At 36.7% G+C, this 24,955-nt stretch overlaps 1 protein-coding gene across 1 annotated transcript in view; it reads left to right on the top strand.

Moving 5' to 3' along the window:
- The first annotated feature begins 8,660 nt into the window (after window positions 1-8,660).
- The window catches only part of LOC128869401 (probable serine/threonine-protein kinase tsuA), a 39,455-nt gene continuing 23,160 nt past the window's right edge, over window positions 8,661-24,955 (top strand). Inside the window, 5 exon segments of the mRNA XM_054111955.1 lie at window positions 8,661-8,723; window positions 11,142-11,219; window positions 14,197-14,250; window positions 14,357-14,419; window positions 24,775-24,916. Of these exon segments, the coding sequence (XP_053967930.1) occupies window positions 8,661-8,723; window positions 11,142-11,219; window positions 14,197-14,250; window positions 14,357-14,419; window positions 24,775-24,916 (400 nt within the window).

The raw sequence follows: 24,955 nt of genomic DNA, 5'->3' as shown, positions 1-24,955 counted from the left end.
CATTAGCCGTCGCCCCGCGGTAGGCAATAGCAAAACTTACGAGTGTATTTCACACCTATAAAAGCTTCCGTTCAAAAACAGAGATGTTCAGCATAAGTCTAGAAAATTATTGAAGTGAAACTCCTTTAGGCGCGTCGGGGGCCCCAAGGCAGATTGAAAATAGGCGAGTGAAACGGTAAGTTCGGAGCGTTACCGAAATCCGTCAAATGGGCGAGGCCAAGGAGCAGCTGCTCCTTCCCACTCTCGCCTATTCGCTCTCTCTCATTAATTTGTATATGCATGTTATGTTCCGCAATTATCTCTTTTATATACAAGTAAATAGCGTGTGGAGACTATAATAGAGGATTTTCGCTTTAAAAATTAGTTTGACACTGGTATTTGAACAAATTTCTATTGAAGAATACTTAGTTACACAACGAAATACTTCGTCTAGCCTTCTTCTTCTAGAAGATAAACCAGTGCAAAAATGCAAACGTCTCTAGCACACCCTGTAGCGAATAATTTCGAAATAATATGAACTGAAATGTATATAGCACAAAAGTAAGCATTGAAGTAGACTGGCGATATGCAGGCAACCGACAATCGACAACCGACAACGGGTATTATAGATAGCCACAGCCCGTGCAAATGAGTGCTGTGTGTGAGTATCAGATAAAGCGCCGATTGAATGTGTGTAAGCGGGAAAGCAATAAGAAACTGCTGTGAAGTAAATAGATGGTAGGTATGGAGGAGACGAAGCGATACAATGAGTGCGTTTGCCAAACGAGTGAGGATAGTTGAAGTGGAAGGTTGTAAAATGACATTTCAACCGTTTCGGTGATCAAAGCAAATTGATTAACGCGCCAAAAGTAGGCAAAAAATACCACTGGAAGTGCAAAGAAATGTCAGCGTCAAATGCAACACTGCACCCAAGTGTCAAATTTGAAGCTAATAAGGACAAAAATAAATAGTACAAATTTATGTGGAGTGATATAGAAAAAAAAATATGAAAACCTGAATTTAACACAAGAGAGGGGGGAGAGATCTAAACCGGGGCTCCCATGCATGGAACAACCAACTTAGAAGTTTCACTTCTACCGTGCGTGAGTCTGACAGACCCTAGTTTTTTATCTGTTGTTGAAGTACTAGACTGTATAAGTTTATGGATTAGTATAAGTTGATAAAATCTAAGACATCTGGCCGAGAACAGGGACAGCTTGATACGCTGCAACAACCCTACTTTAAAAACATAGTGCCCAACAGCTGCCACTTTATTTGAGTGAACATCACAAGCATAGAAAAGGGTGATTTACATCTCAAGATATGTATGTAAACTAATAACTTTGCACAGAATGCTCCGAATCGCCCAGGGTTTTCTGCATTTTGTAACTAGTATCTTCTAAAGGGTTTTCCAATAATAGGTGTTATTCCCGTAAAAGATCAATGGTTTCGTTGCCTGTGTGGCATGTAGTGCCGTCTTGTTGGAAATAAACGTTATCCAATTCAATAGCATCCAATTTCGACCATAAAAAATCGTTAACCATCTCTCGATAGCTAAGCCCACTCACCATTCAGCTTCATTTTCGAAAAAGTAAGGTCCAATGACTCCGCCGGACCATAAACCACACCGATCAGTCGCGTGTTGAGAAAAGAGAGGCTTTTCAACAATAACTCTTGGATTTTCTGACCCCTATATCCGACAATTTTGCTTGTTGACGAAGCCACCGAGGTGGAAATGGGCCTCATCACTCAAGATGGTTTTTCGATGGAATTCCGCATCATTTTCATGCATTTCAACCACCCAATCAGCAAAGATACGACGTTGTTGATGATCGGCCAGCGTGAGTTCTTGAGGCTTATTTTTAACATGAATTTCATAAACTTACAAACAGGGCGTGTCTTTAGACTATAGTGTACTAAAAAATCATAAAAATAATTTTCAACCTACAGTATACCAAATTTTATTCAACCAACTGGAGTACTGTTGCTTTGGTATGAAGCTTAGAATTTTTTACTATCACTCTACATTAATAAAATGTATCATTTATTACCTATTCCGAACAAAATTTTTAAAAAAAATATTGGGTTGGCAACTGAGTAATTGCGGATTTCACTCATAGATGGCTTCAGTTGAATGTTAAGGTTTGCAGACGTAGTAAAAATGTAAAACACATTTTATTATTTGATAGTTGGCAATCAATAAAAAAAGTTTTTTGATCGGTTACGTAGTTGTCGTTTGTTGAAAAATGGAAAATCAAAATGAACATTTTCGTCATATTTTGCTTTTTTATTTCGGCAAATGGAAAACTGCATCGCAAGCTCATAACAAGTTATGTGGCCTTTATAGTGACGAAGCCTTAAAAGAACGGCAGTGTCAAAATTTCGTGTCAAATTTCGTTCTGGTGAGATGGAGAGGTTGGAATATGTATTTTTGGCTGTTGCATCAGCTTTTACATTTCCAAGGATGCCTATGTGGCTAGGTATCCATAGAATCTGTATTTTGTTAGGATATTTTACTAATTTATCCCTGATTCGACAAACGAGCTGATTATCATTAAAAATATTTTTTATCGCTAGGCAGACTGACAAGCTGTCTGTACATATTATATTAAGAATTTTCCCTTATTATTTGTTGCATACTCTGACGCTTGAAGGATAGCCAATGCCTTGGCAGAAAAAAATGAGCTATTCAGAGTCAGCCAATCATTGGACATTAAGCTTCCGCCATTCTCTACCACAGCAAAAGTTGTACTATGGTTAGTACGTGAACCATCTGTGAAAATCGTTACCGAACCCTTTAAGGACTGCGAATGATTTATTTCCATAAAACGTTGTATAAAAACTACGGCATTTTGTAAATTTTACTGAGATCTTGAAGGTCGACATTTATTGATGCAGTAAGGAGTTTCCAGGGGCAGTGACAGTGACAACTACAGTTGTGGATGCAACGACGGATGACCGACCAAATCTTGTAAGAGCGATTATGCCGAGAAGCGGACTTAAATTTGCTGAAAAGAAGTTTATTCGTAGTGCTTGAAAATTTGGTTATAAGTTTAAGAGTAGTTATTTGACATCTTTCAGTGATAGATGGAAGACCAGCTTCAGCTAAAACACATTTGATAGGAGACGTAGGGAAGGCGTTAAGGCTACGCCTGGCCGCTGAATGATAAGGAGCATTGAGTAGGTTTAGATGCTGATTGGCACACCAGCCGTAAATGGGTAGACAGAAATCGATTTTAGATAATACGAGGGATCGAGTAATGGCGATAAGTGTGTTTTGATGTATACGAAGGTTCTTTGATGCCAAATATTAAATAATGTTCAGCCTGGTGAAAAGGTTAGTTCTTAGTGTTGAACAGTGGGGTTTAAAAGTGTACTTATCATCAAAAATTACACCAAGTATTTAAATATTGGCCACGTTCTCTATTGGCGAATTGTTTACGCTAAGATTTATACGTTGACAACTATGTTTTCGGCATATATGAGTGTTGCCTCAAGCCGTCAAAAACTAAAGAAACGTAAATGTATATAAATTTGATGAAGATCAGTGCTCTTTTTAATACAATAAAAAAGAAATAAAAAAAGTTAAAATAATATTCCTCTTAGTTATAAATCATTTTTTTTTTTATTTTCAATGCCCCATTTCCTACAAATTTCATCACTCGTCGCCTGTAACGCTTTGAAAAGCTGACGCAGTTATTTTACTACTCAAATAACTACAACAACATATAAAAGACATTTTTATGCCTGTTGCAAACATTAATTTTTTACCTAAAGATCCTTACAATAAATTAACTTAGTTACGCGCATAAACGAAAAATCCAATATCGCGGCTCATTTTTACTGATGTTTCTGCCATAATTTTCCCGTACTTAGTACTAATTGAGGCCTTCAGATTTTAAAACTAGCCTTTTCTTTACATTCTTCGCTACATTCGATTGCACGAACAAATTCTTTTGGTAAAGTAATTAAACGCCAAATTAAAGCTCACAGGCCTTTTGTGAATCATTTCCCTTTTGCCACATCTCAGCCACTTTCAACGAGCATTAGAACTAATTGGTAAATAAAACCACTGCCAAAGCATTGACGCGAAAGCAACTCCAGCGATTTCTTTGGAATATGGCGACACGACTGCCCTTGGCTAAGCACTTTTAAGATTAATTGCAAAGTATTTTGCCAACTGGCGACTGTTGAGACGAATTTGGCGCTTAGAGATAAAAAGCTAACCAAAAAACAAAGGGAAATAAATAAATAACTAAATATATATTTGGATTGAAGAAATATTACTACATCTTTGCTGACTTCATTCGAATTTTCACTCCAATATTTAGAAAATGTTTTAACGAAATTTTGCATTTTTGTTTAATTGCATTATTACAGCTGCATGCCACCTGGGTTTTTTAATTGGATTTAATTTTTACGACCGAGGTGCCTAATTAATGTTCAGCTTTCGTTTCTGAGCAGTTACATTCCCCTGAAGAATTCAATTGCTTAAAATGTTCTACATTTATTATGCCATACAGCGACGCTGGCAGGCTGCAGCAGTTTCGCACGCGATGTGGCAATTTGCACAATTATTTTGCTAAAATTCAACTCACATACAAGCACGGTTTATGGGTGCTTTTATAGCAGAGCAACGCTCGTGCTCAGCGATGCCAATGACAGGTAAAGGGTGTTTTTAAAAGGTGTGTGATTAAGTGTGGAAATAAAAAAAAAAATAAGAAAATAAATAAATAAAAAAGTATTACCCTGTCCGGAATCAAATAGATTAACGAAACCAATGCAAGGCAAGTCTTGTCGAGGCCCTATACTCCCGAGAGGAATGAACAAGGAATCAAAAGAAAAAGGAATTAATTTAGAGCTGGATAATACATAAATTATCATTTTTCATTCACAACTTACACATTCACCTAAATATTTGAAGCCGTGAAGGGTGCACTCGATGCTGACTTTCGTTTCTATTAATGACTTAGGCGTAGGCTCATAATGACTTGTTGCAATAATAACATCTAAAAATAATAATGACTTCCAAGCTCTGAAAATTGTTTTTTATCGAATTTTATTTATACTGATTTACTCGTTGGAGATCAAAAAAGTCTAATGCCGGATAGCTACAGAGAAAGTGCTCTGCAGTGCCGTCCTTCTCAAGACAGGATAGGCATATAGGGCTGTCTACAACCCCCATGGTAGCCATATGCTGACCAAAGACGTTGTGCCCTGTGATTACACCCACCAGTACTCTCAGGTCCTTCCTGCTGAGTTTTCGGAGAAAGGTCGATGATTTCCTGCTTGGTTCTTTCACAAAGCACTTGGCTACTCTGTACGAGTTCAACCCACATCAACGTCTTCTATGGGTAGACCTCATGAAGTACTCAAACCATAGTTGAAACGATGCGAAATTGACACCTAGAAAGGGTTCAGGGCCTAGTGGTATACTTGAAGAGCCTTCATTTGCCATTATTATCAGCTAACTCGTTCCCTGCAAACCACAATGTCCAGGCACCCAAACAAGTCTAACTTTGTTGTGTTTTGCAACACTGTTCAGTTTTGTCTTACATTCACCGACTAACTTCGAAGAGCAGCGTGGGTTAGCAAGGGCTTTCAGTGCAGCTTGACTGTCACTACAAATTCCAATACTGTTGCAACGCCACTTTTTGGCAGCCACTTAGTGTATTTTTCTAAGTACCATCCAGATCCGCTTCCTTCACTGGTTTTGAATCCGTCGGCGTAGAAAGTGTGCTGATATCCCCTTAATAGGTTATCTGGACTTAACCATTGATCTACATCTGGGATGAAAATATCATACTTCCTACCTAAGCTAACGACAAGCACCCGATTGTCCAGTGGCATCGAGAACAGTGTGCACTTTTCCGAAAACTGGTGGTATAGCTGACAGTGGCCAGACTCCGTTTAACTTGAGCCTGTACGCCGCCTTCATTGCTTCCCTTCGAATTTGAAGATCTAGAGGTTGCAAGTTCAGAATGGCATTAAGGGCATCACCAGATGTCATACTCATGGCACCTGTGATACACAAGCACACACTTCTCTGTAGCCTGTTTAGGGGTTTTACTCTGGAATTAACCATTGTGGCTTTCCACCATACTACAGAGGCGTATGTAATAATAGGTCTAATCAAGGTGATGTACAGCCAGTGTACTATCGCCGGTCTTAGACCCCACGTCTTGCCAAAAGTTCTCTTACACTGCCAGAACACTTTTATGGTAGTGTTCGAGAGACGTTCTGCTCGACGTGCTTCTTCCAGGTAAATTTACTATCTAGGATTACTCCTAAATAGTTAACCTCAGAAGACGGTTGCAGTGTTACCCCTTTCAACGCCTTCCATATTGCGTTTCCTAGTGAAAAGCACTAAGGTACTTTTTGTAGGATTCACCGAAAGACTATGCAACTCGCACCAATACTCAATCTTATTTAGAGCTACCTGCGTTTTATTGCATATAGCTTCAAGTGATCGTCCTGAGATTAATACGCACACAACAACGTGGAGAACCACACGACAAATTGGAGGAGGACAACCGAGCAAAAACCAAACAAAAGCTCTAAGCGCCTATTAGTTTGTTAGAGATTGATAAGTTAACCCTTGGTTTGATATATTTATTTATTTACTAATAATTCAGTATAAATTGTAATAATAAAATAAAAAGGCCCTCGTGATAAGAGCTATCAGCCTGGTATGTGGTTTAGTTCTGCTTCGAAGGCAACACATTTTCTTATACACTAAGCCACTAAGGTACATAAAAGTGAGTTACATAAGCAAATGCAAGGCTTAATATATATAAATAAAAGTTGAACATTTTCTAACTGATGACTGCTTTTAATTTATTTTACTTTGGTGCATATTTTCATTTTACATTTTAATTTTCACAAACGTTACTTGCATATAAAAACCTTTGGTTTATGATATATCAAACAGGACTGCATAAAAAAATGGCATGCCTTGTCAAATTAATTGTCGTTACTTCTTGTTAAACAGAGCCCGAAAAACTCAAGAAAATAATACGCGCCCCTCCACATCACATATAGAAAATTTCGTGTATTCGTTATATGGGGAGAAAAATTTCAAAACTCAACGAGAACTTTTCACTACTTCAAACTTGTATACCATATAGGGCATAAAAGACCATGAGGACGAAATGTAAACCTCGAATAAATGTAAAATTTACTAAATTTAAATGGGCTATAAAACACTCACCCAAATTCTCTTCAGAAATTCTGATAAAAAAGTTTTACTTTTTGTGCAAGTTTTTCGAATTTTTATGTATTTTGTGCAAAGTTTAAAACTTAGATTATTAAGATATTTGCTATAGAATGGACCATATTTAAAAAAACATAATAATAATTGATATTAAAAAGTAAATAAGTAGATTCAGAGCTCCTTTTTCGCTCCTGGGGCAGTGCTTCAACTCAATTCCGTCAACCCTGTCCATTACATCAACAGCTCTGGTTCGTTGTAGATATCTGCCCGTTGAAGGTCTCAAAATACACATTTTTCCAATTTAAATCCTAGCTGCTAAACTAATGTTACTTTTTCAACTTTTCCTCTGGCGCACTTTAATGCATTATAGTATAAGTATACAACACACACACATACAGGTTAGTTTAAAAGTCTTCCATATATTTATGCACACACTCATTTACACCATAAATTGTATGGCTTATGCGTAGTAATGTTCTTCAGCTGCATTGCACAAGTCTCGTAATTCATAAGCAATTCAATTAGATCTGCCACAACTCTTGCAACACATCTCTGCTTTCTATGCCATCAATTAAAGCGGTGTTGCACGTAAGGTAGGAATGTAAACAGGTGTGCAATAGTGTAAAATTAGTGATATTTCACATTTTATGTTACTAAGAAATCAAAACGGCAGTCACACGTCGCACATAGACACACATACACGTTCCGACTGCTTGACATGGTAAATAATTTTTAATTTGAAAATTTTCAAAAAAGCACACTGCAAGACAATCCGCATGCACTCAAAGGAGCTGAAAGTAGAAATCTTGTTCAACTGCTATTGATGGTGTACTTTTGTCCGCTATCGTACACTATTTTCGTCTGAGAAGACTCCTACTGAAATTTAATTTAAAATCAAAGTTTTCACAATTAGGGTCAAATTGAAACACACAGGTAAGATATATTTGGATAAAAAGTTCCAAAAAAATATGCGCCATTCAATTTTATTATGGTCTTGTACAGGCAGTATTGGGAAATGTGGATTTATACGAGTTTTTTCAATTAATTTAGTTCAACTGGAGTCCAACTTAGGGATAGTTGAATACACTGTACAAAATTTGGGCATTTAATAACAAAACGGCAGACGAATTGCTTGATTGCTATATTCTATTACTGTCTTTTTCGACTACGACACTGGGTTATTATCAAACTGCTATTTTTATAAATAAATAGTATATTTAGGAGTTAAGATTTTCTCACCTCGAGTCTGATTTTCTACTAAGAACATAAATGTTTATATTAATTAATATTATTATCCGAAAAAAAACATAGTTTATGTAGCACCAGCAGAAACTGTGCTCCTTTCGATATATATCGGATGTTTTCTTAAGAGCTTCAGAACTTTAAACGATAATACAGAACAGAAATATTGTTGCAATGAATTTTTTGTATTACAATCTGGTAGATAATTTCATGATATCCGCTATATATGTCCACTACGGCTACGAGCTACGAGCTACATGGTTCATACAATCAATCCAATAAATCGATTGTAAGCGCGCTGTATGGAAAATCACGCCGCCTTGTTGGAACCAAATGTCGTGGGTGTTTAGCTATTCCTCGTAACGGCAGCTCCTTCCTCATTTCGAAAGCAATAAGGACCGATGATGCCACAAGTGTCATTTCCGGAAAAGATTTTTTTTTTTTCAAAGTAAATTATTATAATTTGAAAGCATTTTTCTGGCGTTAAATGATTCGTGATGACTTATCAAAACTTACTGCAGCAGAAATGTCAACACATTTTGCCATTCTCAGCTGTCAAACCATAGTTTCCGGTATGAATAGTTCTCATGCAACTAAAAACACAGGATATACGAGTATTGCTCATTTACTGCAAGAGTGTCATAACTCAGAAACCCATAATGTTAAGAAAAAGAGCTTCAAATTTTTTCATTTACTATGCCAAACTAAGTAAAAGCATTAATATATTTTGATAAACTCTTAATAAACTTCGACATTTTTCGCTCCTTTCGCGGGAACACACCTGACAGGTCCCTTGTCTGGACAGCTCGTCGGCTTCGCAGTATCCAACGGTAGTCAAGCACCAACTCATTCGGCTATGTTGGCCACCTTTCAATATATAATTCGTAAAAAAAATATCAGCCGCACATAAAAAATGTGTCGGTCGGTAAGTGTTCGATTTGAAAAAAATGGGTCATATAGAAATTCTTAATGACTATAAAGGCATTAAAGTGAATTCGCTGCGTAGTCTCCAGATTAAAGCAGTCAATTCATCTGCATGATTCTATATTTATCGTGATACATACAAGCAGAAACTTATGCCTTCATATATATCCGAGTGTATACATAGAAATACTCGTATTTATAGGTATGAACATATCAGTGCTGTGACAAGTCATCTGCTAAATTGCTAAGCTGATTTTCCGATAGAACACGTTTTAATTTGCCAGTGCACTGACACACAAACACCCAAAATACCAACACATAAACACACACCCAGTCGCCTGTTGAAAAGCTGCCCTGATGCAACACATATGCGCACATATACTAGTGTGGCAGCTCGAAGGTAAGCGCATATGTTCAGCTTAAGTTGTGGTATTCGTCTAGAGGAAATATGTTGAGTTAAGCAAAAAAAGCTACAACAAAAAAAAATTATACATGTATTTATATTCTTCTCATCTTCGCTCAACCGCTGCCGATCGCTGAGTGTTCTCCTCAATTACCATTAAAGAATATATTAACACTTATTCACTTGTCTTCTAGCCATGTGGCTGTCTGTCAGCTATAGTCAGAAGCCAAAGCAATGCCATTGTCAACTCGATCGCTATCAACAAAGGTGTTACCAAAAAAAATTACTAGCTTTTGTTTCGGCACGTTGTAGTTTCACATGTACACACACACATATATCAAACATATTATATACATACACCACGTATGTGTGAGCTCATTTTCGTAAATGACTATGTATGACTCCGTTTGCTTGCGGGTTTAAAAGGACATGACTCAACGCTATCTACCCTCGCGTATCTTACTTCTAGCGCCCCTCACTACCACTGGGTATCTCATTCGCCCATAATTTGCTTAATGAATTCAGCTTTTATGATGCTTGGAGGTTTTTACTTGGCTTGTCAGCGCATACATACATATGTATGACATTACTATGTCGCACATACTCGCTTTAATAATATCGCACACACACGTCCATACAATCATTCGTGCATAGTTACACGCACGTACACGTATATGCCTTCATTGATGCAACAATTTTTAGTATGCGCGTTAAAAGGAGCGTAATGGCGCGTGTAGTCAGCGTCTATACACCTGTGTCCGCGTGAGTATGTGTTGGTGTGAAGGCGTTCATTCGGTGTTGATGTGACCCAAGTGATTTTTCTGTTAATTCGCTAGCGCACATACCTACACTTCCACTCATACGAATACGTAATTGTTTCGCTGCTCTGTATTTCTACTACCCTACAGTTGCTTCGCCATACCCCAAATTGTATTAGTTGATTTTGTTGTTAACACCACACATGAACTTTGAAGAGGGCGCAGGAGCACTTATTCATTTGCATTTTTAAGCACACACTCCGCATTACGCTTCGTGCATTAGTGCTACGAGTTTGCATTATTCATCAGGGTACATACATGCATACATACATATTTGCCTGCTCTGCTTCAGGGTGTTTGTGTCATCAACGTGAAGGTGTGAGCTAATTACGCTATCATAGAAAATTGCTGCTATTTTAATTGTTTTTGTTTTTGTTGAATTTTTTGTGAACTTTCCAAATTTTTCAGCAAAGCTTTGCGCTTTCGAAGCTATTTGAGTTAATGTCTCGTATCCACATTTTTACAACATAAATATTTCCATATGCAAAAGTTTTTGCCCTCACTGATTTGAATGAATTTTTTAAATGTTTAATATTTGAATACTTTTATTGTCTGTTTTCAGGTTCGCACCCTCTTCGTCAGCGGTTTGCCAATGGACGCTAAACCACGCGAACTTTACCTATTATTCAGAGCTTATGAGGTGAGTATATCAACATCTAAAGTCGCTACTTTTATGTTAGCTTATCTAATAGGCTACAAAGCTGCGTTATTCTTTGATGAACAAGAATTTTTCGCTACGAAGCTGTGGCTGCCGCTAATTTACTAAAACAAGTCGTGTGTGAAGTACTAACGAATTTTTTTTATTTAAAAAACCCAAAACCCAGCTGTCCCCTTCTCAAACATCGGTGTCCCCTTGCCCGTAGTTAAGGGGAAGCTACACAATTTCTTTCTAAAAAAGCGCAAGACAGATGGAGGTATATCTCATCGTGTGCTATTTCGAAAACACTATGGCCTCAATACGATAGAAACAGAACACTTAAGATGATGGGAATCCCCCGCCATTCAATTTCCAAACTCATTGTGGTATTCAGTGGTCACTGGGTGATCGGTACTCATGCGGAGAAGCTTGGAATTCCGTACAACCCATATTGCAGAAGCTGTGGAAGCTGGATCCTGAAGAGAAAGAGACTGTGGAACACTTTCTCTGCAAATGTCCGCCTCTGGCGACTACGCGTGAGATTCCTTAGCGTGCCCTTTGGGGATGACTTGATGGAATTCTCCAGCCTAGATCCCTTTTCTCTCCACTGCTATATCAACAGCACTGAATGGCTGTAGATGGTTTCTTTTTCCTAAATTTTTTGAAAGTTTGGGATATAAACGGCACGTAAGTGCTACTTGAAGTGTACCTGGGGTACTCTTGCCATCTTACCTACCTACCTACTTACCCATGGAGGCCATTATGCCATACATAATGGCATATCACATCGTTCAAAACTTCACCGCTAATTCGCATATTCATAATGATCGGTGAATTTTTTTGAGATTTTATGTAGATGTATTTTTTGGAAACTTTCAAAAACTAGTTTTAAATATTTATGCTCACTATATCACATGAATAGGGGTATCAAACATAAGAGGATATATCCGTCTATTAAAAAAATGTCTCTTTACTTTGTGTTTTTTTGAAAAACTTTCCTATAGCTCTTAAAAAATCACCCTTTATATCATAATGAAATAATGCATCTTTAAATGTAGTTGTAATTTTCTAATTAATTATTTTGGGGAAAAAATATAAGTTAAAGGTATATTAACGGTATTCCGGAAGTGACGCCTAGCTGTCAGTAGTAAATCATTCCTAAATGATATTTTTCTTTAAGCCATCTTTAGTATTTGTCAAGTAGACAGATGTAAAATTTTATAAGATAAAACAGCGCGTTAAATTTATTGAAATTTATTATGAAAATGGTCGATCTTTAAGAAAAACACATCGCAAAATTCATGAATTTTTGGTGGAAGTAATAATCCGAATGAGTCGAAATTCAATAGTTGGTGAAACAATTGCGTATTTGGTGAAGACACCAGAACGATGACTGATTTACGGTGGTGTTAGCCGCTTCCTTCTACTAATGAAATTCATTAGGTTCTTAATATCAATGCTTGCTATATTAGCAACTTTTCGTCACATGAGAGCCAAGGTACTTAAATGTTAGCCCTAGCAGTGCAGTTAAGAAAAAAGTGCAGAGATAATTTCACGTCAGCCTCCGCACAACTGGCGAAGAAAGGACTCGAAGTAATGACAAGTGTCAAAGCATGTATAGCTCGCGGCTTACGTCATGTAAGGACACTCACGAATTTTGAGAGCTAAGATTTTATTAACCTCAAAAGATGCCTCGAGCGCCTCCAATCCACTCTTGGTCAGAAAGATTTCGCGATGTTATAAGTTTTTGCACTTTTCCAACCCTCGCCGAGTTGACACTAAACCCACCTCTCCAGGAGCAGACCGCAGGTAGTAAAGGGGATCGCAAGTGTCTAGTCTCGGGGATTAACTTGCTCACCGGCACCCTGTCTAGCCAGCTTATCTGCCTCGCAGTTTCCTGCAATGTCACTATGACCAGGTACCCAGATACGCCTTATATCAAAGAATTCAGACGCAATTGAATGGCAAGTCAGACATTTCCTAACCAGTTTCGAGTACACCATCATCGAGCCTAGGACCCTGATTGCCGCTTGGCTGTCGGAGTTGATATTAAGCTCCATGACAGTTGTTACACAAGTGAGCAACCAATCAGCTGCTTCTTTGTGCTGCAGTGGCCCGGTAACCTGAACTTAAGTCTGATGGGGAGCTCCTTGAAGAATACTCTTCCACCAACCCTTCCGATCCCTGTCTCCAAATGCCGCACCCCGCCCACTCTATCCTTAAAGAAATGGGACTGGCGAATGTTCCGCTCGTACTGAGCAGGGGTGCGCATTGATCAGTCATCAAAGGGATAAACCCAACGTTTCTAAGGATAATTCAGTGTCCGTATTAGTGGTCAAGCTTGCAGTGTGAACCCTCAGTCTGATTGCGGCACTGTGATGACTAGGGGTACCACATTTAGGTACCACATTTAGGTACCCCTAGAGTACCTAGGAGTAGGTATAGCTCGAAGTGCCCCACTGATTATAATGAGGACAGACTTTTCGATTCTCTCCAGCTTTTTCACTGATGCCATTTGGTATTATAGAGCCAAAATACAAATTCAGGCGAGAGGTCCCATATTTTTCCATTAGTACCTTTGCATTCATACGAGGCTATTGTTGCCTGCCGTATTATCTCCTTAATGTAGGGCTTCCGCGTAAGTTTACTGTCAAGGAATAGAAAACACCATCGGAGCACTCGCTATTGAGGGGAGTTGAGCTCTGGCTATTTTCTATTTTCTCGTGAATAGGACGAGCTCTGTCTTTAGAAGATTCGCCGATAGGCCACTCAAATCAAATGAGCAATTTAATATGCGTTCATTTGATTTAAGGCAAATGATGTGTTTTATTTGAACAAGCCTTCCGACAATCGCGTATCAGTAAACCACTAAATCACTTAATACCAATCAATTGTTCAGCTGTAGTTGTCAGATTATTCAAAATATCTCCAAAAACACACTTTTATTCATTTTTGTTTTTATTTTTAATTTGCATTACAGGGCTACGAAGGATCTCTTTTAAAGGTGACCAGCAAGAATGGCAAAACCGCATCGGTAAGTAATTCGTATATTTGAAATATTGCACACACACACGCACACACACCCCTCAACCCAGCACTCCATCCCACACTAACGATTTTAATTCGATGCCAATTTACAGCCCGTCGGATTTGTGACATTTCATACCAGAGCCGGCGCGGAGGCAGCTAAACAAGATTTACAGGTAATATTAATTTTAAAATTACAAAACCAAATTCAAAATCACAAGAAACAAGCCAACAAAAACAAAATAACAATAAGCAAGAAAGCAGATTTAATATGCGAATGTAAACTATTTTGTATGCAACTCCTATCGCTATAAAGGCACCATTTTCAATGCAATGAAATTAAGTTCAAAAATATTGTTTTGCAAATATTAAGCGCAAAAGTTTTTATTAAAAAAAAATATAAAATAAATAAACGGCAGAGCTGCATATTTGACACGCACAGACTAAATGTTATTTTTAGAATGATCGATGTTCAAAACGCATTTGTCAGGCTTGGAATGAACACAATATTGTTAAATAAACCAAAACAAAAACAAAAATATGTTACAAAAATCTGAGAAATAGCCATTTTCATATAAAGTGAGTTTGCCTAAAATTAACGCTGCAAGATTTAAGCTGGAAAATTTAGTTCAATTAGAACTTTTAATATTCACCTCCCGGAATTATTATAAAGGCACCTTTGTTAAGAAGTTTTGACAATTTATTTATTTCTGAGTTGCAATAATTTTTATATAAATATAGTTCATTGTATGAGAAAAATTCTTGTTAACCAAGGATCAATTATTGTTAACCAAGGTTCAAACTTTGTACAGAATTTACAAAATTCGAAAGTTTTTTAACAAAATCTCCGAATTTTGAATGAGAATTTAAAAAAAAAATGAGTTCACAGTTTTATAGCCCATTGAATTTTAATGGATTTTTCATCATTTTTTCCCCTGGTTTTGTTGCGCATTTTCTTTTATTTTACTTATTTTTCGTATAACGAATGCACGACATTTTTGTTTTGCGAAAAAAGTGCGAAAATACGAGAAAAATATCAAAAATCAATGAAAATGTTAAGTGAATTCAAACTTGCATTTTTTACACTAAAATTTAATGAGCTACCCCTTGAGCTTTTTTAATTTAGATTAAAAAATTTTAAATTTTGATGAAACTTTTTTTGAATTTTTAAAAATCTTGTATTAATTTTCAGACTTGGATTATTATGGTCTCTGTTGTAGAATAAACTATATTTTCAATTAAAAATAAATAAGTAGATAATAAAACTTGTCAGTATGGGTGTATTTATTTACAATCAACGTCAAAACAAAGTGTACACCAGATGTCGACAAATTGTGACTATTTTTCATTTACAAAAATACGGTTCATTTTACAATATAAACCATAAAAAGCTAAGTCTCGAGCTTGGTACAAAATTTGTAAAAATCCAGCCAATTTACAACAAAATTTCAAACTTGTTTTTACTTAGAATTTCCGGAAAATTTGAAGTATGTTTTTATATAGCTCATTAAATTTTCGTATCACCAAATGTAAGTAGGTCACTGATCACACTAATTTTTGAGATTTTTTTTTCGGTCGCGGTCTTGTGCATTTTCTCCATTTAACGCCATAGATTAGATTAGATTGGATTTGTGGGAGGTTGGACAAATCCAAGCACTCAGTCAGTAGACCATTTTACTACAACCGGATAGATATCAGTAGAAAGAATAGAGATAAGAAAGATAAAAGGTGGATGGTAAAAACGGATAAATTACTTTGAGGTCACTCTTCCACAAATCTCTTGGATTCATTGATGAATTTTAAGAGATCCGGAAGAGGAACAGTATGAACTTTGTCCATACTCAGTGTACCGCAACCCAATATCCTAAGTCTGGTTCTGGAAAATGCCTGGATAGACCTATCGGGCTGTCTACAATCCCCATAGTAGCCATATGCTGACCACAGACGTTGTGCCCTGTGATTACACCCACCAGTAATCTCAGCTCCTTTCTGCTAAATTTAAGGGGAAAGGTCGCTATTTTGCTTTTTGGTTCTTTGACAAAGCACTTGGCTACTCTGCACGAGTTCAACTCAGACCAACGACGTCTGTGGGTAGACCTCATGAAGTCGTCAATCCATAGTTGAATCGATGCGGAATTGACACCTAGAGAGGGTTCAGGATCTAGTGGCATACTTCCAGAGCCTTCATTTGCCAATTTATCCGCTAACTCGTTCCCTGCAATACCACAATGTCCAGGCACCCAAATAAGTCTAACTTTGTTGTGTTTTGCAACACTGTTCAGTTTTGTCTTACATTCACCAACTAACTTCGAAGAGCTGCGTGGGTTAGAAAGGCCTTCAGTGCAGCTTGACTGTCACTACAAATTCCAATACTGTTGCCCCGCCTCTTTTTCTCAATTATCCAGTACGCCACATTCAAGATGGCATAAACTTCCATAAGGAATACCGTGGCCATCTGTCCTGTGGCATGGGAGTACTTAGTGTCTTCGTCTAAGTACCATCCAGATCCGCCTCCATCACTGGTTTTAGATCCGCCGGTATAGAAAGTGTGCTGATATTCCGTTAATAGGTTCTCTGGACTTAACCATTGCTCTGTATCTAGGATCAAAATATCATACTTTCTACCGAAGCTAACGACAGGCACCCGATTGTCCAGTGGCATCCAGAACAGTGTGCAGCACTCCGACAACTGGTGGTATATCTGACAGTGGCCAGTGCTTACTTCATTTTCCCAGACTCCGTTTAACGTGAGCCTGTACGCCGCCTTCATTGCTTGCCTTCGAATTTGAAGATCTAGAGGTTGCAAGTTCAGAATGGCATTAAGGGCATCACCAGATGTCATACTCATGGCACCTGTGATACACAAGCACACACTTCTGTGTAGCCTGTTTAGGGGTTTTACTCTGGAATTAACCATTGTGGCTTTCTACCATACTACAGAGGCGTATGTAATAATAGGTCTAATCAGGGTGATGTACAGCCAGTGTACTATCGCCGGTCTTAGACTCCATGTCTTGCCAAAAGTTCTCTTACACTGCCAGAAGACTTTTAGTGTTCGAGAGACCTTCTGCTCGACGTGCTTCTTCCAGGTAAATTTACTATCTAGGATTACTCCTAAATAGTTAACCACAGAAGACGGTTGCAGTGTTACCCCTTTCAACGCCTTCCATATTACGTTTTCTAGTGAAAAGCACTAAGGTACTTTTTGTAGGATTCACCGAAAGACTATGCAATTCGCACCAGTACTCGATCTTATTTAGAGCTACCTGCGTTTTATTTCATGTAGGTTCAAGTGATCGTCCTGAGATTAATACGCACACATCATCTGCGTAGGCTTGGATTTGTCCAAGTTTCTGCAGATTATTAAGGAGAGAGAACCACCACGAAGCACCAAAGTATGGGAGAGAGTACACCGCCTTGTGGGCAACCCTTCTTAACCTACCTTTGACGCCTACTCCAATTTTTTGTTTTTATTTGGAAGAAACCCCTTAGCAGCGTAGCAGAAAAATTTTACAAATCAAATTGTCTGAACCACTTGAAAATTGCACTTTAATGCACCTAAATTCAAGGGTCTATAAAACTGCATACCTGAAACTTTTCTAAAAAATCTGAGTAAAAAGTTTGAAATTTTGATTAAAATTTGCCGAATTCGTACAAATTGAATACAAACCTTAAAACTTGGCTTTTATTGTAATATGAGCGATATTTTTACAAAAAAATAATAACTTAATAATAAAATAACTAAATAAATTGTCAAAACCAATCAATATGCGGCGTACACTGACTTTTGATGCTCACAGTAACATATACATTTGCATGCAAATGTATGTGTGAGTAAATTCCTGTACATGCATATGTAGGTATTATAAATATGCACACATGAAGTTTAAAAAATATTTCATATGCATCATTTGTTGATTAAAGTAAAATAAAGCTTCGCATTTTTTTATAATCCTATAAATCTCGCAATGGCATCACACAAAATTTCCTATTTTCCATTAAAATAATATACAAATCAAATCACGCCTTGCAACTTTTGTATAGACGCACCACCGTGGCTTGCCTCACACGAATATATCGAACAACCAAAAAACAAAAAAAAAATACAAACAAAAAATGGAAAATATGAAACTTTTAGTAATTCACACTCAGCTGTCATTGAAAATGACTATTTCTCGCAAACAACAAACACAACACAACAACAAATAAGCGTAAGAACAATAGCAAACGCCACAGAAACTAAAACAAAAAAAAACAAAAACATAGCAGTTCAAATCAATTGTACTCTCACACCTGTACGGCTTTGATTCCTTACATTTTCGGTTTTCATAAGTGATTTTTTACTTGTTTTTTTTTCGTCTTTTTTCAAAACGCAATCAACACGCCTTCTATTCTAATATCATTTTTATCTTTCTAACTATCATACCAACGTACAAACATTTCGTCACTTTTGGTTAAGCATCTGAATCTTAGTACCTCCTCGTAGTAATTTTTAGCTCTGGTGCATGAATGGGAAACCAACACCGCCACTGCCACGCAACACCAATCAACAAACAACAAAAACACTAAGCAGCAATACTTGTTTTTCAAGGATATACAAATAGTTAGAAGGTTGCAAGAGCGGGCATGAACAGCAAGAAAAACAAAAACAAATAAAAATGTACAGAAAGCTTCCAACACTTATACTCGTATTATATACAGGGTTATCGGGAGAGGGCCGTCCCATGTAGATACTTAAAATGCTAATATTTTATTTTCGATATTATTTAAGTTAAATATTCAACTAAAGGTTATTTTTATAGTGATTGACATTAAGAATGGATTACATATTTAAATCTTGGATTACAAAATCTAGCAAAACTAAAATTGTTATTAAGCCACAGTAGTGATAAAAGGGCAGTGGCAGTAAAAAAGTTCTAGTTGTAGAAGGTATTAAAGAGAAGATAAAAAAAAATAGTAGTAGTAGAGGTAGGGATTGATTTGAGTTAAGGAATGTGAATTTATTTGAGTGTATTCAGCAATATTCGGCAAAGATAATGGCTGATTAATAACATTTTTTCAAGATATTCATTTTAAAAGATTATTAAAATTTTTTGTTTGTATTTCTAGTTAAATTAAAAAGATTTGAACCTAACCCTGACGGTTAAAAATGGCTTATTCAAAAAAATGTGTTTTTGCTATAGGTCCAACTTCCTTCAAATATTAGTTCAAAGGCTCAATTTTTTTCCATTTTTAGTTAAAGTGAAATTAAAAAGTGAATTAAAAATGGCTATTTAATGAAGTTTTGAGTATCGCAATTTTTTACTCAGTGTTTCCTACTTCCCATCATTAAAACAAAAGTATGAAAATTATTTTAAAAACTTGTGTGCCTTTCTAGTTATTCAAAAAGGTAAATACGTTAAGCATAATGTAATTAAATTGAATAATGGTATCTGAATTGGCCGCCGTAGATGAATGGGCTGGCCGAATCTCCGCTCTTTCTAATAGAGTAAAAAGTTTTTTATCCTCCCTCCGAGTGTATTTCTGCCACAACAAAGATCCTCATAAAAACCCATTTGCCGTTCGGAGTCGCCTTAACTCTATAGGTCCCTCCATTTGTGGGACAACATCAAAATGTACACCACAAATAGGAAGCGGAGCTCAGGCAAACACCTGGCAGAATTGTGCTTGCCAATTATTTGCTTATTTTATTTTTAATGTTGTTAAATATACTCAGCGGTAGTTTAACGTAACAAAACATCGATTCCAAACGTAATCTTAGCACCTGGCATAACTTAACGATCGGAAAATAATCGAGAAAAATGTAAGGAGAAGAATGGGAATTTGTATCAGGAATAAAGACGATCAAGTGCGGAATTTTAATGAATAATATAAGTAATTACTAATTTTTTAAATTTTTTATATAATAAAATATATAATTGCTAAGTTTTTCTGTTTCAGTCACGGTTTTTTTTTTAATTTTTCCTTCTAAAGTTTTACCCTCCTCTAGTTGAGTCGGCAACCCGCGTACAGATTACTTCTTTAATTAAAGTATTCTATTATTCCCGATAGCCCTGTATATGTGTATGTATGTATGTATATATGTACGTATGTATGTATGTAATATATGATTAGCCAACCTTTTTTTATGCCTTTTGAGGTGCTTAGCTTCGTCTAGGAACTACTCTTAGTGGTTTAAGTAATTTAAATCATTCCGCTAGCCACTAGCTTTATAAAGTATCTTAATCAAATAACTTCAGGACACTCGAATCTAAATTTTTAACTTAAGGAAGCATTTAGTAAAACAAAAAAAACTATCTATCGGCTTGCTTATCAAAACAACTTCAGTTCTCTAGAATCAGAGGAATATTTTTTTTTGTGGTTTTGGAAGAATGTTTAGGCCGAAAACCTGAGCTGTTAGTGCCCATTTCAGTAAGCTAATGGTAAGATTTGGTGAATGTTTATAAAGCAACTGTGACCATCATCATCATTGTTAGCTTAGAACCCAGTCCGGGTCTTGTCTCCCTGCAACATTTGTCTGCAGTTTGATTTATCCCTCGCGACCCGATCTCCCCCATCCAGTCATCGGAGTTTTGATCAACCTTTCCTTCTATTTTTTCTGCACATACCTAGTAGGACTTTTTTTGATGGGTGTGCTACATCTGCTTTCATAATGTGACCAGCCCACCAATGATGTGCTTATATTTATTAAACTATATATTATAATATTAATAGTTTTTCGAGAAACTTCTGTTAAGGTCACGATTTTTCTATTTTAACTGTAGCTGCCACTTGACACACTTACTTTAGAATATCGCATATTCGGTTAGCACAAATATAGATTTGGAAGATACTTTCATTTCAGTGATATTTTAGCCGTCGTTAAAGAGTCTGCAGACATAGTGTGTATTGGTCATTAGGGGAATTCTAATGATATAGCAAAGATCCTTTAGGTTGCAGTACTTCTTCCAGTTAGTACTACCCAAATAGCCTTTTGTCGGCTTCACTTTTATAAATTAGGGCATATGAAAATCGTTACAAAACAGTTGTAGAAGAGAAAAAATCATTTATGTGCATTACATATATCCAGACACCCTTTATTATCCGAAATAGTGCCAATGATTTTTAGCACATGCTCTGTGTTGATTTTTGCATTTTTCTTCAGTAAATTTCATTTTTCATAAATTCTTCTCACTGCCGCTGAGTTAGTCTCAAATCACTGGTTTCTAAAGCATGAAAGTCTTATATACATTTACCATGCCTTTTATTATTCATATTTAAGAAAAAAAGGGTTGTCCACCGAATGACGAGTTTACCACAGATTACAATTAGAGCAGCTCGTTGAATACGCTGAAGAAAACCTCACAACAGAATGGGTTTTAAACGAGTTTCAAAAACTCAATAAATTAACTTTGTTGGCTGACGCTGTATTTAACCGCTCCCACGACAATTGGTTCTAATTGGTTCAAACTGGTTCAATTGGTTGTGTTCCGGAACACCTCGGATATTCGGTCAAGGCCTATAACGCAGCAGCATTCCCCAAGCATTTATGGGGAATTTTTGTGATGTTACAACAACAATAAGAATACTTTATTTAATCAAAGATTGCGCTGACCGCTGAATTGGACTCAGGTCTTTCACCCTATCAAAAAGCACTAGTAAATTACCTCCAATTGAGGGAGGTTGCGCTCAAGCAATCTTATGTTCCTACAATAATAAAACAAGCACCATCTTTGGAAGTCAGAGAGTCCCCAATTAGTGTGCGATTTCAAAAATTTTTAAGTCTCTCTGCATTTTATCGAATACAAGTAAGCGAAAGCGGTTCCAAATGAGGGGGAGTCTTTTTAGTCTCCGGACACATCATTGCAGCTTTGACGCCCTATTAGGCATTGTAAACATCCAAAAAAACAAAAATTATCGAACAAAGTACTCAAAAATTGTGCCTTAATAATAAGTACCTAAAAAGGCACCCTACAGTTACTTAGCTTGAGTACCCCAACAAGACACGCAACAAAAACTCAATTTCTCTAAAAATTCAACTAGCCTAGGTTACGACTCCTAAATCAGCTGTTACAGCAGTTCCTAGTAAAATTGATAAACAAAAACTATGCAAACGGTCAATGGGTCTTAAATGAAAATATTAAGGTATATTAGATACCTGATGAAATGAAACTTTTTTCAATTGCAAACGTTTATTAACAAAAAATGGTTACAAATTTAATCTTCAAAATAATAGCCATCGCTAGCGATACATTTTTTCCATCTCTCAGGCAATTTGTAGATGCCGCGCCAAAAAAAATTGCCAGTCTTTGGCCGCAAACCAATCATCGAGCCATTTTTGGCTTCATCGTGAGAATTGAAGCGCTGCTCGGTAAGTGCGTGGCCCATCGATGCAAACAAATGATAATCGGAAGGCGCCAAGTCTGGTGAGTAAGCCGCATCCACCAGCGGTTCCCAATCGTACGTCTCCATTAATTCTCGGGTCGCACTTGTTCGATGTGGCGGGGCATTGTCATCAAGAAAATCATCAATAAAAATTACTTTATGATGCCGATGGGCATATTCTGGGCGTTTTCGGTGTATAGCGCTGTTCAAATCGGCCAATAGTCGTTGATAGCGTGCACCGTCAACTGTTTCACCTGGTTTTAATAGCTCGTACCAAATCATATCACGCTGATCCCAGAATACACACAGCATTGCCTTGCGGCCGAAGCGATTTGGTTTGGCCGTTGTTTTTGGCTTGTGGGCGTGTGGACCATACGATCGTTTACGCTTGGGATTGGAGAAATACACCCATTTTCATCACCCGTAACGATTCGATGCAAAAAAGACTTCCTTTTGAACCGGGAGAGTAGCATTTCGCAAGTGGTTTCACGATGTCCGCAAATCGTAGTTTGAAGGCACGAAATTCGACATGTTTAAGAGCGACAAAAATGCATTGTTGTATGAAACGTAACAAGCAATGAACTGAATATTGTTGACAGATGACAGACGAAAAAATCAAGACATTTGGGAAGGTTTAAAAATACTCTTAGCGACATCTATGGACTAATAGGTGAAAGTCTCATTTCATAGGTATATACCTGGTATATTATATCTTTTGTAATGAATCTAAAAGTAATATGCAAATTTACACGCATAGCATTTTCAGTCTACTTCGACATGAGTTCACTGTGATATCCCTTAACCGAAGTTAAAAGTTAGCAGCAGTTTTTGCAATCATCGCAGAAGAAAATTTGTAGAAATTATCTACTTCAAAACGTTAATGTTGTTGCGGGCTATGAATCCAATAGTTTTGGTGTTTTTTTTTTTTTTGCAGCGAAGAAATTTTTTTGTTGAACTAAACGAGCTCCAGTGCTCTGCCACTATTGACAAGTACTAGACTCTCTGCGGTAATAATTAAGTCTTTTGTTTTTTTTATAATGAAAAGGCCTAAGTAAAAAAAGTACATAGATAGATATTTTATTTTATTTTTCACAAAAAATCTTACAAAACTATTTACAATATTTTTTACTTAATCTAAATGAACATACGGCAATGAGTTTAAATGTCGTCTGCTGGAAAAATTGGGTAGAAATTTATTTGCAAAACTATTAATCTATAATGAAATGTCTGTACTTTAAAGCACCGGTAATGAAATTGATTGATTTTTCGATTGGAAATAATTTACACCATTTAGAACATGAACTATTTCGGTATTAGAAAGTACGGTCTTGCCATAGAAACTACAACTACAATCAAAAATAAAGAAGTGGCAAAATATTCCTACTCTTTTTCGTAGATGAGTTTTGTATATTTTGTCATAGTCTTAACAGTTCTAACATTACGCACACACCCACACACAAAAAAGTTCTGCATACCTATGTATTTGAGCCTTAAGCAGTTCTTCTTCGTAATAAGAAATAGATTAAAAAAAACCAACCCAATGCAAATACAAGCGACTGCGCACACATAAATACTTTCAAACCAATTGTAACGGTCTATGTAAAAACACAGCAGCCAAAATCTTAGCGCTACATACATACATACAACTACATACAACTAACTAAGTACGTTTATGCCCGTTTCACCCTGATTGTGCCTTCTTAGTACTTTTACCCAATTTGCAGTATTGTTTTTATACTTACTTACTCTTTTTAAATCACACCAAAGTTTTTGAGCTAGAAAAGTGTTATAAAGAAATATTTTTGGCGAATTGACGCGTTTTAAAGTAAATGAAAAAAGAAAAATTTGGTTAATAAAAATTCCAATTTCAAGCAGGCAAATGAGAGAGGTTGCCTAAATATTAAATGCAGTGATAAAATAAAAATTTGGAACTGTCTACACACATGCACATAGTGTGTGCATGTATGTATATGCAGACATGAAAACAGACATGAAAACAAAACAGTTTACTTGGAAAAATTTTATGTAATTAATTTATTGGTATTTTTGCTAAACAATGAACTTGAAAACATTTAAATATATTTCAAAAACCAAAAAAAAAATTATATATAATTACAAAATAATTGCAAAGTCGATTACTATCCGTCGTAACGCTCATTTGCAGCAGGGTGTACGCTTCGATCCCGATATGCCCCAAACAATTCGCTTGGAATTCGCCAAGAGTAACACGAAAGTGAGCAAACCCAAACCACAGCCCAATACAGCGACAACAGCCTCACATCCTGCATTGATGCACCCACTCACTGGACGTAAGTAAAGAATGTTAAACAAAAAAGAAATGAAAAAAT

The sequence above is a fragment of the Anastrepha ludens genome, chromosome 2, assembly GCF_028408465.1.
Source record: "Anastrepha ludens isolate Willacy chromosome 2, idAnaLude1.1, whole genome shotgun sequence".
NCBI classification, from domain to species: domain Eukaryota; kingdom Metazoa; phylum Arthropoda; class Insecta; order Diptera; family Tephritidae; genus Anastrepha; species Anastrepha ludens.
This window is presented reverse-complemented; position numbering and strand designations above follow the sequence as displayed.